General features: G+C 43.2%; 1 protein-coding gene across 10 annotated transcripts in view; it reads right to left on the reverse strand.

Moving 5' to 3' along the window:
• The window catches only part of EML6 (EMAP like 6), a 176,385-nt gene that overhangs the window by 50,768 nt on the left and 107,563 nt on the right, over positions 1-18,054 (reverse strand). For 9 of the 10 annotated variants that reach the window (XM_077334010.1, XM_077334001.1, XM_077333980.1 and 6 more), the window contains 10 exons: positions 15,023-15,225; positions 11,115-11,226; positions 9,372-9,499; positions 7,621-7,762; positions 5,909-6,061; positions 5,008-5,139; positions 3,842-3,930; positions 2,384-2,560; positions 1,590-1,791; positions 856-982 (listed from right to left, as the gene is read on the reverse strand). In XM_077334010.1, the coding sequence (XP_077190125.1) occupies positions 856-982; positions 1,590-1,791; positions 2,384-2,560; positions 3,842-3,930; positions 5,008-5,139; positions 5,909-6,061; positions 7,621-7,762; positions 9,372-9,499; positions 11,115-11,226; positions 15,023-15,225 (1,465 nt within the window). The remainder of the gene's footprint in view (positions 1-855; positions 983-1,589; positions 1,792-2,383; positions 2,561-3,841; positions 3,931-5,007; positions 5,140-5,908; positions 6,062-7,620; positions 7,763-9,371; positions 9,500-11,114; positions 11,227-15,022; positions 15,226-18,054) is intronic. The other variant, XM_077334021.1, reaches the window with a different exon arrangement.

An 18,054-nucleotide genomic window follows, 5' to 3' on the forward strand; every position in this document is an offset into this window, starting at 1 on the left:
ATTATATTTGGCTAATACATTAATTGGGCACAAGAAATAGTATTGTGCACTCTTGATCTGGAGATACCACCTGATGCTTTAACAGAACCACATTTTAAAAATAGTACTTCCATGATTCATTCTTTCTCTCAGCCTCCCTTCCCCCTCACTTCTCCTGTCTGCTACAGCAAGCAAGATTCCAACACCCTCCTCAGATGGTTCAAGAGATTAAAAGAAATACACCCTGCTTCCAGATGAGTAGCCTGACTAAAGGAGAATATCAGCCTCCATGACTTGATGAAAAGAACAGCAACAACATCTCACAGGGCACGGAAAGGTTAAAAAGACTCTTTAAAATACCATCACAAGTGCCTGTTAACCATAAGCAAAGGTTCACTTAAAAACAGAAAATAATAATACTTATTAACATTCTGAAGCTGTCATAAAACACAATTTTATTGCAGTTAAGTATAAATTATACTGCTTTGTGATATTTGAAATCTATTGTTTCATCACAATATATATTTTAAAAGACAGAATTAAGCTGCAGTATCCAAAAGACAACGATTATATCTATAATTAAAATGCACATATCCTAGCAACACATTTCCAGGACAAGAATCTGCAGTGACATTTTAAAGCATATACAAACATGTGTTTTTAATAAGCAATCATTGGAGACTAGCTTTTTGCTTATGATACCCTGAAACAAGCATATAACTCTGATGAACAAATGGCCTTTCAGATTAATGTGGAGAACACTATCTGGAGCACGATATACTTTTCATGTGCAAGCACTTTTTTTTTTGCATGCAATGGCTTCAATGGTTTCTGCACAGTGGAAGACTTGTCAGTGAACATCTCTCCGTGACATACCTTTCTTCCACGGACACCTCCTTCAGTTGCTGGTGTGGTTTGGTACCTTCCATCTCTCGGATGCTCACTGCATAGATCTTTGTGGTATAGTCAATAGCTTTTTCTCTTGCGACGTCACTGTCATAACCTTACAGGAATGTGCAACAGAAAATGATAATTAATAAATAAATAGATTTCGGATCACCTCGAAATGAAGCTTTCCAAGGCCAGTATCATGACATATGTAAATATATTATAGTGCAGAAAGGTTTTCCCGCAATTACTCTGAAACAAGCTTAATCATCCACCAACAGCCAATCATTCTTTTAATATATCCTGCTCAGGGCCAAATCTACATTTTACACAAAACAAGTTGGCACATACCATTTCAGAGTATAGGTGGGGACCACTTTTTAAAAAACATACGAAAACCCACAAAACATCTCCCTATGTAATAAAGTGGTGCTTTGTGCAGAAAGAATTGGCACTCTTCCTGTTGTTCTAATTTGATATACTGAGAGGAAGGTTTGAGGGAACATTCAAAGGTCTAATTCTTCTCCATCTTCATCTGTATTGACACAGTACAGAATTCTGTGGCCCCAGATAACCATCTTGTTCTGCATAATGCAATTCTCCCAGAGAATCACACAATGAATTCCACCTGCTGTGTAGAGATACTTCTGTCTCTGTGCAGATTAATGGTGTGGTTTGAAAGTACCAACAAAAAAAAACATATGAACCACACAACCCTTTACCTCCATCCTCTTCTGCATCAGTATCGGACTCCTCGCTGTCAACTAGCTTGCTTTCTTGGGTGCCCACAAATTCTCGTGTCCAGATCATCAATGCAGTGTCAGCTCCACCCACCGTTAGCAGCACAGAATCGTTATGTAGCCACCGGACGTTGGTGACATGAGCACTGTGGCCCACATATTTCTTGAATTTGGCATGCTGGCCCTGCAACACAAGCAATTGACATCAGAACCAGTGCGGTGCAGTGGCCAAAGGGATAGACTTCGACTGGGGAGAAGCAGGTTCAAAACCATGTTCAGCCATGACACCCAATGGGTGACTTTCAGCCAGTCATTGTCATCCAGTCTAATCCAACTCATGCTTCTGGTTAACGGATACAATGGGAGGTTGGAATTCTGTGAGTGTATACCACTCTGAGAGCCTCTTACCAGAGTGGTAAGGCAGCTGTCTGAAAGCTTTGCCCATGAGGCTGGGAGTTCGATCCCAGCAGCCGGCTCAAGGTTGACTCAGCCTTCCATCCTTCCGAGGTTGGTAAAATGAGTACCCAGCTTGCTGCGGGGGAAAATGGTAATGACTGGGGAAGGCACTGGCAAACCACCCCGTATTGAGTCTGCCATGAAAACGCTGGAGGGCATCACCCCAAGGGTCAGGCATGACCCGGTGCTTGCACAGGGGATACCTTTACCTTTACCTATACCACTCTGGGAGGAAGGGGAGGGTATACATTAAATTGATTACACTGTTACTCCCCACTAGAAAAAAAACACTTCAAGAACTATGCTACATTATACATTACCTTCACTGGATATTTAAACAGCTTCACAAAACCAAAGTCATCTCCTGTGGCTAAAAGGGTACCATCTTTGGTAAGAGAGGCTGCATTTATAACTGTAACATCACTGTGCATTGGCCAAATTCCTTCACAGGTTGTACCAAGAACACTTGTCCAGGTATCCCATTCAATCTTCTCAATCTGGCAAGAACAGAAAAGAATTCTAAACCGTAAATGTGTCAGGATCGATATTCTCCAAGAAACTAATTCTCCAACACCTATCAGATATCTCTAGCTGGCAGAAATGCAATGCTTGGGATCCCCAGGTCTATAACAGAAGAAAACACTTAAGTAGCTCAGTGAATTGTCTCCATGAACCTAGTAAAACATATTAGTGCAGGAAGTTAACAGGACTGGCTAATGTTTGGGGACCAGGAAGAAGGAAGGAGCACTGGAGGAACAAGGACCATGAAGGAAGAAGACATATTGCAGGATAAGAGGACAGGTTCTCTTATGGATTACAAATTGATTAAATGACGGGAAGCAAAGAGTAGTAATCAATGGACAGTTCTCACAATGGAGGAAAGTAAGTAGTCGGGTCACACACTATGGAAAATAAGATGCTGCACTAGATGGATGTGAGGACAGGGAGAATTCCTTTCATCTGTAGCAACCCTCTCAAGGCCCAAGAACAAAGGAGCTATCTCTGTTTTGCATCTTTAAGAGGAGGCTGGCTGTGAATAACTTCCTGTCAGCTTCAGCAGGGAGCTCTATTGTAATATATGTATTATAATATTCACACCTGTGTTATTTGGTTCAGCTGGGCTTCATCATGGGCCAGCTTAATTGCCCTTTCTGCTACATAAAAGGACCATCAGGCCATAACTGCCCCAAAATTCTATTATTTGGGATCTCAGTAACCAGTGATGAGGTCCCCCCTATGCTTTGTAATGTGGCCTAAAATATATTTTATAAAACTTTGTTTTGTATCCTGCTCAGTCTCTGTGTGAACTTGTTTAGCTCTTTCGATCCTGCGAGAACCCAGAGGGGCTGGGCAGTTTCATTCTCCCCTGGCTTGGAGTGTTCTTACAATGGACCACTGGTCTGATCCAGCAGGGTTCTTCTTAAGTTATTAAGAGCTATCAGTGCAGCAGGTGTTTAGTCACTTTTTCAAGCTAAGACACCGAAGAATGGGGAAAAGCTCTACAAAACCATTAACATTTCATCAAGTCCTAAACGGCTCTTCCTTCTGCCTCTTGTACCTTTCTGGCTCCCTCACATAAGGCACCAGACAACTACATTAGCAAGGAGAGCCTATTATAAGACAACTCAGAGAACCTGGCAAGAAAATCAAACAGAGCATCTTTATACATTAGGCAATTCTGTCAAAGAGTATGAATATAATAAAAATACTATATAAATGTCAAAAGCGTGGGTAGTAATGCATGTAACCATTTAACAAACTGCTTATTTCCTTCCTACCTCAGTGGGTCTTATTATATGCCTTTTTCCTCTTGGAGCTTCAAAAAATAATTGTTCTTTGGCACCAGAATTGACTTGCAATAGCTTCCCTTGATTTTAAAGAAAGAGTGCATTACAAAGAGGCTCAACAGACGGTACTAAATCCAGATATGTTATGACAAAGTAACAATGAAATCCCTTTACAGTTATTTTTAACTAAAACACTGAAACCTAGGTATTGAGCACTTACAAAGATAAATACACTCTGCTCTAAAGACAGTGTTAGGGCTTCCCTAAGGGTGAAGACAGAAATCTTGCCCAGTTCCCCTCCATATTCATCCCATGGTGATTTTGTTCATGAAGCTCCCCTGATTATCAGCACAGCCTTTTTTGGTAGTCAAAGAGGATCCAATCCACAGAGTGGTAAAGCTGATTTGGAAATGCTTTTACTGTGTTCGGACCAAGCATACTTTTTATTGTCCAAGACTGATTTTTGGGGTAAAATAATTAACCTACCAACTTAAAACAGATGCTGGGTGTGCATAGTGCTGACTGCTAATACTTTGTTATCTAAGAAACCTCTCTTTATATTCCCATAAGAGTTCCACACTTTATGTCAGTATTATGGCATCATGCGTAAACCAACGGTTGAAGAGGGAAGTATTTGCTTAGAAGCAGATATGTGTATCTAATGCCCTCTCCATACAAAGCAGGTAATTGATTCTCTTTCTCTGTAAATATAATTTTTGAAGATGTGTAGCTATGGCTGATTCCGCATGGTGGCAGCTGCACCTGACTGCTGGCAGTGGATCACTGCAGAGCGGCATGCTCCGCAGCAGTCCGTGTCCACATGGGGGACACATTTTAATGGGATACCTTTCAAATGCATCCCTACGGGAAACATCCCCATTCCCTTAGCCCAGGGTTTCTGAGGCCTAATCCGTGCCAGGCCAAGGAGAGTGGCAGCCTGGCGGCAACATCATATAAAACAGGGATTTGCCCCATCTCCATATGGCTGTCCTCTCGGCCTAAGAGATAACTACTGCCACCCACAGATAGACATGTTCTTTTTCTCTGTCTTGTCATAATCACTAGTCAGAGGTTATGCTCTTTTAGCAATGTTTCAAGAACTTACAAATCTTGCTTGATCTAATTTCACAGTGAGGGAGATGTTCAAAGCTTTTTACCTCTTGAATCCCAGTCAATATGTGTGATATAGCTGGATGCCCCTTTGCAGATGCCAACTCTTTTGCTGGTTAGAACATTGTAAATGTCTACAAAATTATCATGAGAAGCCACTGCCAGGTATTTTCCTGAATCTGCAAGAGACAGATGCTCACGGTATTCACTGGTAAACATGACATGGCATTTGCTAATTTGTCATATAATGTATTATTATTATTATTATTATTATTATTATTATTATTATTATTATTATTATCATCAGATTTATAGACCACCCGTCTCTGCAAGTGGGCTTGGCGTGGCTTACAACACAAATGCCTTGAAAATGAATGATAAACACTTGAAATGACACTTTCCCAGTTGGAAGGGGTCATAAATACCATCTAGTCCAACCAACTGAAGGTAGGAAATGAAAAGCTTGAGCATTCCCTGCCCCCAAAGATGGCTGTCTAGCTCCTGCACGTAAACCTACAGCAAGGGAGAGTCCTTGTTCAGCAATGGATTGCATTACTGAACTGCTCCTACTATAGCCTTCAGTTTGCAAGACTCAAGCAAGGCTGTTATTGATACGGTGTTTTGGAGGTCACTAATTCATAGGGTCGCCATACGTTCGAAGCTATTTGATGGCACTGAACATGGTGAAGAAAAAAGTAGAATTAATGGTTGGGATGTGGCTTATGTTTCACCTACTGTGAGAATAGTGGATGGATATATAATATGTATTTTTACATATCAGAAAATGATGGCACATGATCAAACTTTATAAATGCACCCCCCAATCCAACATTAAACCCTTTACATTTATTTAAGCATAAATCCTAGAGAACAGTTGCCAAAAGTTAATTTCCCCCTCAATGTTTAATTTTAAGTCTTTCATGAAAAAAAATCTAATTTCTCCTGCACCTCGAGAAAATTTGATGTCAGAAATCATTTCCTTTCTGTGATGGAAAGAGAGCATATCTTCAACAGTATCAGCGTTCACAACCAGAAAACTCCCATCATTCAACCCCACAGCCAAGGCTTTCCCGTCAGGGGAGAAGGCACAGCATCTTCCACCTAGGAAAGATATTAAATTATTTCTACTTAGAAATTTGATGCCAAAGGGCAATGCAGATGAATGGAATCCCTTGTACAGAAATGTCTCAGAAATAACAATTACTTTCTGTTAAAACTGTTCATAAGTAATATGAATATAGATCAGGGTGGCCAACCTGTGACTTTCCTGCAGTCCATGGACTACAATTCCCACAAGCCCCTGCCAGGATGTTGCTGGCAGTGGCTCATGGGATTGTAGTCTATGGACATCTGGAGAGCCACATCAGCTGCCCCTGATGTAGAGGCATGCTAGTCCACTGATCTCATGCTTCTGTTTGTTACAGGTATTCCAACATTTAAACTAGTTACACTTGTCTGCGCGAGTATTCTGCAACCCCCTAACCCCAAATAAAACATCAGAAGGGACTGTGTGTTTCCAAGGTCTCCATGATTATGTTAAGCATGAGATAAAGAAATGCATGTTCAATTACTTCTGCCACCAAGAATCTGACATGAAAACTTTCTTATGCTGGGCTTATCCAGGCTTATCCAGGCCTCCAGATCAGGCTGAACAGGGATTCTTGGTTTTTTAAATGGGGGGCATCATTTGGACATGGAATTGGAGTCACTGTGGGTGGGCAGGTATTTGTGAGTTTCCTGCATTCTGCAGAGGGTTCGACTAGATGACCCTGGAGGCCCCTTCAAAAGCTATGATTCTATGAGCATCAAGGAAAAACATTCTGAAGGGGGGAAACCCAGTTGTTTCTATCTGAGGGGAGGTTGTTGGCTAACCAAGTAAGTGGTTCTAAAAGTTCTCTGTAGTGGGTAATGAATTCATGGTCCAGAAGAATTGTAGCAAAATGGTTCAATTTTCACTTTTCCAAGGACTTATTTAATCACCATAGAGAAATCATTGGCTTTAATCAAAGTCCTTATATCCTAATATAATTTGTATGAATCCCAATCTGTTAATATATTTAAAACAGGCCTGTACAACTCCCAATCCATCAAGTAGAAATGCAGCCCACTAGATGTGTATCTAGGACTGCCAAGGTATTCACATAATCCATTGTTTTTTCACAGGCCCATTATGCACGGAGTGGAAGGTCCACATTCGGGATGGAGTGGCGGTGGCTAAAATCACCAATTATGCACGCTGCAGGCAGCAACCGGGCGCAGAGTCAACGTATGCCGGCAAAAAAGCCGCGTTAGTGAGATGCGGAAGAAAGTGGAGCTTCCCGGGACCAGGGTGCAACCAGAAGCGGCTCCAGAGAAGCCGCGTGCATAATCGGATACTCTGGGTTTTGCCGCCGTTGCCTTCTGTCCCGTGCATAAGCAGTTTGCTTCACTTCTTCGTCCTCTGCATTCTCCATGCTGCCGTTTCAGCGGCCATGCATAATAGGCCACAGTGAAAACAAGCAAACCGAGAGGTTTATTGAGATCCCAGTGGATGATCATCTGCAGGTGATTGGCTACTCTTCTGGATCACAAATTGTGCAGGCCTGTTGTAAGATGTAACTGAGGAAAGATGTAATTAAAAATATCTGCAATGACAACACATACTGTTAAATAAGCATTACCTTTCTTGAGTTTTCTTACAGCCAACATACGGTGTTGTGAGGAAAGTTCCCAGATCCTTAGAGTTTTGTCATCACTCACTGTTGCACAAATAGGCAAGAGAGGGTGAGCTGCTAAACCCCAGACCTCCCCTTCCATATGACCCTGTTTGTACAGTAAGAAAGAGGTACAGTAAAGGAAAAAAGTTTGTATAATCCTTTCCTAATTCTAAGTCAGTAAAATTCCCAAGGAATGTTTTCTGCTTTATTATTCTTTCTCTCTTTCATTTCTATCCTGCCTCTCCCACAATGGGGCCCCTAAATGGCTTCCACTGTTCTCTTCTCTTCCCGTTTATCTTCCCAATGTCCGTTTATGCACCGGGAACTTCACTGCCCCAGCTCCCATGCAGGAGCACAAATCGGGGGTGGATGAGGTGCACCGGGCCAAATGCTCCCCCGTGTGTGTGCAGGAAGAGGTGGGGCAACCTGCCATGACTAAAACTCCAGCCTGCAGCCCGGCATGAAACCTCCAGTGCATAAACGGTGAATATGAGGTAGGTTAGGTTCAAAGTGTGTGAGTGGCCCAAGGTCACCCAACAACCTTCCACTGTAGAATGTGGATTCCAACCTGAGGTTCCTAGATCCAGTTCAACACTCTAACCCAGGGGTAGTCAAACTGTGGCCCTCCAGATGAGCCTCATGGGAATTGTAGTCCATGGACATCTGGAGGGCCGCAGTCTGACTACCCCTGCTCTAACCACTATACCACATTGGTTCTCCTCTGGACTTTTAAACTACAAATCAACAGGATCCCTTGTCTCCACTATTCCTCCTTATTTCCCCTCTTTTCCACTTCTGGAGGAAATAAATAATGTTTTGGGGAGTCAAAATATCCATTTAATACATTCTGCCTGAGTCCTCATTTCCCACCAGTAGAGAACACAATCAGCACAGTGTTCTGAAACCATCTTCTGCTAAACAAAAAGACAAAAGCCAGTTTGGTGTAGTGGTTAGGAGCGGACTTCTAATCTGATGAGCCAGGTTTGATTCTGCACTCTCCCACATGCAGCCAGCTGGGTGACCTTGAGCTCACCACAGCACTGAGAAAGCTGTTGATGGAGCAGTAATATTGGAGCTCTCTCAGCCTTATCTACCTCACAGAGGAAAGGGAAGCCGAATGTAAGCCACTTTGAGACTCCTTCGGAGAGAGCAAAGAGGCATATAAGAACCAACTCTTCTTCTTCTTCAAAAGGTGAGACCAAATATTTTTAAGAGGGAAGAACTTGTGCCTCCTTTTCCATCCTGGATCACCACCTCAACTTGTCTATGTCTGTTCTGCAATGTCTTACTTTCCAAGCCTATTAATTTTGCCAGCAGATTTGAACATCATCTGTTCTTAGAAGAAGAAGAAGAGTTGGTTCTTATATGCTGCTTTTCTCTACCTGAAGGAGTCTCAAAGTGCCTTCAACAGTCTTCCCTTTCCTCTTCCCACAACAGTCACCCTGTGAGGTGGGTGAGGCTGAGAGAGCCCTGATCTTACTGCTCGGTCAGAACAGCTTTATCAGCGCTGTGGTGAGCCCGAGGTCACCTAGCTGGCTGCGTGGAATCAAGCTCGGCTCGCCAGATTAGAAGTCAGCACCCCTAGCCACTCTTTATAGTAGAGGCAGGATGGAAATCAATTACATTAACACATGCATAAGTGAGCAATCATAGAAATGCTGAGTGCACTGAGTCTTTTTCAGGTATATTTTAGTATACAAGACAAGCCACAGTACCTGCACAAGAAGAGTCATGGGGCCACTTTTATCAATTTCAAGAATCTCTCCATTTTTTGTTCCCACCAGTATATGACCGTGTCCTAAAGTGATGGCCCGGATGGATGGATTGTCTTCCAACAGCAATCCTGGAAGATTGAGGTACAGGGGGAAGTACACCTTTATTGGCATTTATTCATTTTCAACCAAATGAAAAGTCTCATCATATGCTACAATTTACAGACCAATCGTTATGCAAGCAAAATTGCAGCATGTCAAACATGTTGTTGTAATGGCAGTGCACTTTGCACATGGGCTGCACCGGTGACAGAGAACAAGCATGAAGGAGAAGTTTAATACTATGTTTGAGCCCAGGCTAGCCTGATCTCACCAGATCTCGGACACTAAGCCACGCCAGTGCAGGGTTGCTATGCAGAGGCAAGCAATGGTAAACAACCTCTGACTGTCTTTTGCCTTGAAAACCTTGTGGGGTAACCAGAAGTCAGGTGTGCCTTCAGAGCAGCAACAATAACAAAAGTCCTGACCAAATGAATAACTGTGGTCTCAGAAATCTGACCTCAGTATTTTTAGTTAAGGTTTGCAGCATAATGCAATAATAAGGGCATTCGGCATTCAATAATGAAAGCTAACAGCTCATTCTTATGCAAGGCTTAACTGGTCATTAACAGCAGCTCTGTGTCTTCCCTCTTCTTCCCCTTATGCTAAACATGAGTTCCTAATGCCATTTTGCTCTGGAAGCGAAGTAGGGTTGGCCCTGGCTAGTACTTGGATGGAAGGCCTCCCAGGAATACCAGGGTTATGATGCAGAGGCAGGGAATGGCAAACCACCTCTGAGTGTCTCTTGCTTTGGAAACCCTGTGGCGTTGCCGTAAGTCCGCTGGATGGCATTTTCCACCAGCATCATCCAGCTGAAGCTTGAACAGAGATTCACAAGGGAAACAAAGCACCCTCTTATTGCCTCTGGCTCCAACCACATGCAAAGGCAACAGACTTCACTGTTTTTAAACTGGATCTTCTTCCAGTAGGAAACTGGAGGACTCCCATATTAAGAGAGCCTAGAAAGGCAATTAGAGGGGTTGCAGAGAAGGACACAGTAGCTACAAGAATAATGGGCTCCCCTTATTCACGCACTGTCTTTAAGCATAAGGATCTGCTGCCATCACAAGTAGTTTGAGCAGAAGTGTAAATGCAGTGGCAATAGCCGGGTTGCTTGCTATGAATGAAACACAAAGATTCTGTTTCCATTGAGAACCTGTATTTGCATTACAGATCACATACCGGACAAAAGATCAAGAGAGTGTTTCTTGACCATGCAAATGTATCTAAAAAGTTCCTTGAGGCTGGAAGCTTTCAAAGGGGTTCAAGCCTCAATAGGAAGCTGCTCAGCAAGAAACTGACTGCCTTGATGAACATCTCTCTACGATACACAAATGTTTGACAATACATTTTTGGGTGGATACTTGAAGCATCGTTGTCTTCTCATAACCACATCAGTGTGTGGCACTCAGAAGGGAAATGCATGCCACATTAGTGGCCAGATGTTTCCAGTCAGTAGAAAACCAGTTCAGAGGCACATGCTAGAATGTTTAGCTTTTATCTTTCAGCATAATGAATTATTGGCAGTAGCCCGGGAAGAAGGAACAGATTTCTTAGGATGCTGCAGTTTGAGTGTTTTAGTGCAGTAGAGGAACTCTGGAGAAGGCAGCTACCTTCCCAAACACTTTTGGCTTGCTGAAATTATACCTTTAGAACCAGGAGACAGTGCTGTTCTTTTGATGGCATATGTCTTCAGGCACCTCTCAAATGTATCATCCCAAAGAGCCACCACACCATCCTTCCCACCTGTCACAAAGCCCTGTGAAAACACAAGTTTCAGATGTACTTGACATATTCACCTGAACAGGGGAAGGCTGGCTATTATAGCTACTGGGGAATTCCCCTCCCCACATCCCCACCCCCCTGGGATGCTCCAGACCAGGGTAGGAGGGCATGTACAGTCTGGGGAAGATGGTTCCCGGTCCTCATAAGCCATGCCCAGGCTGGGGAAGACCGCTCTCAATGTGAGTTGACATGCCAAGCTAGCAGAGCCGTACAGATGGCAGCAGATGGCAGTGTCTGAATTCTAAGTCAGAGCTGCATATGGTCAGCTGTGCAAGGTGCAGGGCTGGGTGGCTCTTTCTCCCTCCTTCCCTCCTTTATAGGGGCAAAGCCAGATTGGGGGGGGGGGCAGGACCCTTGTCCAGGGCTGTTTTTCAGTCCATCCCTGTACCTAATCAATAAATAACCATGTACCTACATGCTATTTAATTACAAAGGGAAATGTTTCACACGCTGTGAACATTTCCATTTCTGTTGGACATAGCCTTACAAGTACTAAACACCAAGGGGCCACTTGATACTGAGAAGAGATGCATTGTATTCAGTGAGATTTGTAAGTGCTAAAACAATAATGCAGAATTAAGTATGTACAGGAAGTGGCTAAATTCTGGTAACGAAACGGAAGATATCCTGGTCAGATTTGCTTTGGGACACACTAATAAAGTTGCCAGCTGCACTTGGGACAGGGTTCTTGTTTCTTTGCTAAAAGGGAGAGCTGATGCTCCTGCCATTTATAGTTATGTTAGCCAGAAAGCAAAAGAGTCAGGGTCAAAGAGAATAGGAAGGTGTATTAAAAGTCAGAACAGGAAAGTACTGTAGATCATTCCAGCTGTCTTTAACAGAAACATCTGAGAACACCTCTTCTAGCTGCAGTTAGAGCCAAACTATCCCTTTCAATGCATCTGTTTGATTTTCAAAGGCACTTTCATGTCCTTCTAGAATCAAGAGGTTCTATGTTCCTATGTCCACAGATATGTTAAATTTCTACAGTTCTATAGACTTGATGATCCTCAAGAATAAGAACCTGCTTGCCTGGTGTAATTGTTACAACTCATAAAAGATATGTTAATAATCCTCTAAAGCAGGGGTCCCCAACCCCCGGGCCTCCCTCCCCCCCCCTCATGGGTCCCCGGCCCGAAAAAGGTTGGGGGCCGCTGCTCTAAAGTACAGTTGAGACGTGGTGAATATATACATGCTCTAAACAAGACTTTGGGAAAGTAATTAAGTGGTCAAATTTTTAGTAGGAGACTAAACTCCAGGGCCTTCAAGTTAGAAACTTGGGAAATTATGCCCTGAGGTGCTGGGGGGGGGGGAAGAGGGTTAGGATGAGGGGGGATATAGAATGGAGTTTAATGTTTTTGCTGCCAGAGTATGTTATCTTAGTGGTCCAATGTTTTAAGATATTAATCGATGTGGGTTTTATTTTTTTCTTTGTAACCCGCTGTGTGACATTCTCAAGAGTGGCGGGTAAGAAATCTAATAAATAATATTAATAATAATTTTCAGAAATACTGTATACCAAGAACTGGTGAAAATCTACTGGATGTAATTAGAACTATAGGTAGAATTCTGAGGTGGGGGTGGGAAAAGCATCTGTTGCCCCTCATCTAAAGCTTGATTGCATGTATCTGGAGATATATTTAAAAAATGATCAGCAGGGGAGCCAAAGATAGGAAATATAATTTATTTATTTATATTTATAATTAAATTTGTATACTGCTGATCCCAGGCCTGCCAACGCATGGCGGTCCACAACATACAATAAAACATCTATCTATAAAACATAACCATTTAAAATATCTGAACATTAACAATAAGTCCCACAAATACATAAAACCAAGATGGCAGATTAATACAAAACTTGTCCCAACTGCACATGCAGCTGACCCAGTTCGGGCTGGGAGGCTGGAGATAAAAGGAAACTAGAAACTAGAAAACTAAGGGTGGATTAATAGGCGGGTCCAGGCCAGTATAATACCTAAGTCTGGAGCCAAGGGAGGAGGGGAACCTGATATCACTCCCCGGTACTCATCACACCCGACCTCAACCAAATGCCTGGCAGAAGAGCTCGTCTTGTAGGCCTTGTGGAACCCAGAGAGTTCTGACAGGGCCCTCAGCTCTTCTGGGAGCTCATTCCACCGGGTCGGGGCCAGGACCGAAAAGCCCCTGGTGCTGGTTGAGGCCAGGTGCGCTTCCCGAGGCCTTGGGACCATCAGCAAATTCATACCCACAGAGCGAAGTGCCCTGCGGGGGGCACTGGGAGGTAAGCGATTCTGTAGGTAAGTAGGACCCAGGCCGCATATAGCCTTAAAGGTCAAAACCAAAACCTTGAACTTGATCTGGAAACAGACTGGCAACCAGTGCAGCTGCCTCAGCAATGGCCGCATTCTGAACCAGTTGTAATTTCTGCGTCAAAGACAAGGGTAGGACCGCATAGAGAATTGGTTCTTCTATGCTGCACTTCTTCACCACGAGGAGTCACAAAGCGGCTTACAATTACCTTCCCTTTCCTGTCCCCACAACAGACACCCTGTGAGGTAGGTGAGGCTGAGAGAGCCCTGATATCACTGCTCAGTCAGAACAGCTTTATCAGTGCTGTGATGAGCCCAAGGTCCCCTAGCTGGCTGCATGCAGAGGAGGAGCGGGGAATCAAACCCGGCTCACCAGATTAGAGGCCAGTGCTCCTAACCACTATGCCATGCTGGCTCTTGAATTGAAGAAAGTATAGGAAACAGAAAATAACAGTATGAAGAAGTTCAATTTAGGAAAGGGAGGCCTAAGTATGATAGTAGTTTGGAAAATTATGAACCAAGTAAAGAAAATAAATAGAAAGAAATTATTCAGTCTGCCAAAACACTGCAACTCAAGGTCATCAAATAAAACAGATTTGTTGTAAGCTCAAGAAACCAAAAGGAAGTGCTTCAAGACCTACTTCCATTGAATGTTTTAATGACTATTGCCTTGGATTGCTTAGAAACAATGTAAGACAAATTCATAGAGGTTCATGAAGGCAGGAAGACAGAGACTTAAAAAAAGAACACAAAAAGCTGGGAATTCAGAGACCCTGCTAAGAATATAGCTTCAGTGTTCCAGTGATCTAACAATATTCTATTGCTGTTAAAGAAAGCAATGTGAGCATGAAACTGACCAGACTGCAGGGGAAATAGTGGGGAAAAGGATGCTATCTACTCCTGGTCAGTTTGAGGGTCACGTGACTTTCTGGTAATTAGCAGCCAGGCTGACCAGAAGAGCTTTGCTGGGTGCAGACAGATTCCTTAACATTTGATCACTAATCTTGCATGTTTAAAGGAACTCCGAAATGGAGAGGGGTAAGGCGGGGTTTGTGTAGCATCAGTTGGAATGGCTGGATGTAGACTTGGGGTGGGTGTCAATGAAGCACTCCTGCATGGTGAATGAAGCCTACTCAGAATTGGCTTGAGGAAAACCTCATGGCAAATGTGGTTGTAAAAAAGCCAAAGGAAAGCTGAGGACAAATTCAAGCTACCACTTTAGTGGGCAAAATATGTGTGGAAAAGGGAAAAAAAACATTGAAGTAGCTCAAATACATGTGCAGAATAGCCCAGAGTATTAGAATGAATAATTATCTCAGATACAACTTATCTAATAATTCTTGGACCTCTACTCTCTAAGGACCTCTTAGTTACAAAGATTAAATCACATGTATAAATAGAGCAGGCTGTGAAAAGAGGCATGTATGGATAGTCAGTAAATCTCAAAACCAAATAAATAATATGTAGTGGCATAAACCATACCTTATCTAAGGCATGCATTGCAAATACAGGCCCATCATGAGCTTTTACGGTCTTAAGCAGCAAAATATCTTTCCAGATGTAAATGTCTCCGGTAGCAGAACCAGAGAAAACCAGATCCTCTATTCTTCCATAGGAAACACTCATCATAGTTTCTTGTTTCCCAATATTTCCAAAAATTCCACGTTTGGAGGTAAAACCACCACCTGATTGTAAGGCAGAGAAAACAAATATTACAATATTGCTATTTGAGTTATCACCCACATAAGCAACGAATGAACTCTATCCCTTTTAGACCTTGTAGAGGCGGAACAGCGACATAAAATAAATTACACACATACAAACAGACTAGGGAAGGAAAGGAATCATCTCCTTGATTCCTCTGAGACAAGACCTCTTTTACTTATGACTTTATAATGTGTCAAGATTTTATAGTTCAATGTCAAAGTTGTTAAAAATGAGCAGAAAAGACCTTTGAATTAGTAAAGGAGTCTAAAGTACTATCTGAACCAATTCTGAGAATTTAAAGAGTGTTTCCAAAATTATGACGGAGGCAGCACACGTGTTCAGAATTAAAATTACAGGCACCATTTTATTTGTAAACTGCCCAAAGCTGACGCTTTGTCATAATTTGCATTTATTAATTTCATTTATAAAAAGTCATAACCACAGATGGATCACTGACAAATGTATACCTCAATGGAAACCAAAATGAGCAAATCAACGAATTTAAATACTTAGGCTTATTGGTGCAAGAAAAGAAAGTGTCATCTACTACTGAAACCCACAATAGGACTGACCAAGCAACATCAGCATTTGCCACACTCAAATAGGCCTCTGGAAGAAGACAAACATCTCTCTCAAGACCAAACTTCATCTCTTCTGGACACTAATCCTGCCAATCCTCCTATATGGATCAGAGACATGGACTTTATTAAAACCTGACCTAAACAAACTTGAGATCTTCCAAATGCAATGCCTGTGGCAGATTTTAGGTGTCTCTCTATGCAATCATAATCAAAATGAGACAATTTGGACAAAATGTGAGAACCAGCAGCAAATTAAAGAACAAATCCAAAAGCGCAGACTGCAATGGTTTGACCAAGACTGCAAAATGATCACCAGCAGACTGCCTCATAAACTCTTCTGGTGAGAACGACCAACTGAATGGAAGATCCAATGACTGGCGCCCAAGAAAACATGGCTCAAACAGATTGAGGAAGACCTTAGAAAGCAACGATTGACTATCCATATGGTCAAAACTACTACCACCAATGGCCAAGAGTGGAAACTTATTATAAACCCATTATGCATAGGTGTTATAGTCTTGTACTATAATCTAGTGCTCCATGACATGTTAAAATGTGGAAAAGAGCCATACAAATCATTCCATGCACACTTCAGACTCAGAGATCCCAGGAGGCCAAAGGACAGGAGGAGCATGGATCAGACCTAGGCAGCAGCAGCCAGCTGGGATGAAGTTGTGCTGCCTCACTCATTTCCCTATGGAATAAGCATGCAGTGGCTGATTGAGAAATTGCCATCATCCGTGGCAATTTCACAGCAGCATCCCATTCCAGTGTTGTTCTGAGGCAGGAGCAGCATGATAAACAGGGCAGGCAGAGTGGGAGGGGCTCAGGAGGCTGAGGCAAGTGGTCGTCACTGGTGGGGAGGGGGAGGGGCAGGGGTGAGCCACAGGAACAATACTTCTCCTCTGCCACATACCTCCTTAAAGAGACCGACTCCCATCACGAGCCCCAATCATAAGGGAGCATAACCCATCAGCCCCACTGGCACCCCATGGGGGTACTCTGAACACAGAGTGCACTGGGCACCATAGGTTGATAACCAAGAAGAGTGTGGATGTTAACTCCATCTTCTCCTTGGCAAACATGTGTAGGCGGGGTCCTTGCTAAGAGGTTCCAAGGATGTTGTAGGAGCACCCTAGCTGTGAAGATGGGGGCATGACAATGGCAGAATCATCCTCCCCGTGGGGACACGGGTCATTACTCGGCTGCTCTGGCAGCTACTGCAACCTGGGCTCTCCTCACTGCCCTCAGGTGACAGACCCATGGCAGGATCTCCAGCTTGCAAATCGCCTGTAGGGTGGAGGGAAATCGGTCAGGACAATAGAGTGCAGGTGGCAAAGCTGCTCCTGACAGTAGAAAGCACAACACTCACATGCTCCACCAGCAACCCCTACAGCAATGCCTTCTTGGATCTCAATACAGTTCAGTGGCCTGCTTTTCATACCAGAGTGAACACAGTAGAATGCCTAGGATCAAATGGCTCACTCAGGCCTGCATTTGCATGTCCACTGCCCAACTGCCAGAGCTATGATGGCCTCTGATATCCAGAGAGGACAGTGAGGTTGCTGCCATGGGAGCCCCAGTGGCTGTGACCAGGAGGTTGGCCAGCCCCCTCATTCTGTTTTTCACACTGCTTAAGATCCCTTAAACAGGAGAAGTGATGACAGAGCTGGGAATTTCCACCAAGTGGGATCTCTGAAAAATAGGACTTTTGCAAGCACAACAGGGTAGTGGGGTGGGGTGTGGAAGAGATCACAAATCTGCACAGATGTTCTTCAAACTTGTGTAGAATGAGTTCTGATCTCTTCCTTCAGTTGATTATAAGGGCATAAACTCATCTTCTGGATCTAGGCTTCCACACATTGGTAAGAAGATATTCTTTCATTATGCTTGAGATAATCAAGCCCCAAACACAGACTGAGGAAACAGATACTTCCCTTCTTTTACTGACTCCCCTTGATTCCCATTTTAAATTGGAAGGTTCTCATGGCAAGGGGTATAGGAAGCCAGTGGTAGCAGAGTACAGGACTAAAAACTAGGAGGCCTGGGTGGGAATATTCATTCTGCCATGAAGACTGCTGGAAGACTTTGGGCAATCACTGTCTCTTAGCCCAACCTACCAGAGTCTTTTGGAGAAGGGAGACTAATGTGCACTGCCAGGAGCTCTTTAAAGGAAAGGTTGGATAAAATTGTACTAATGGATAGACCCAAGCACCTTGAATAGTC

Source organism: Paroedura picta, chromosome 1, assembly GCF_049243985.1.
Source record: "Paroedura picta isolate Pp20150507F chromosome 1, Ppicta_v3.0, whole genome shotgun sequence".
Classification (NCBI taxonomy): Eukaryota; Metazoa; Chordata; class Lepidosauria; order Squamata; family Gekkonidae; genus Paroedura; species Paroedura picta.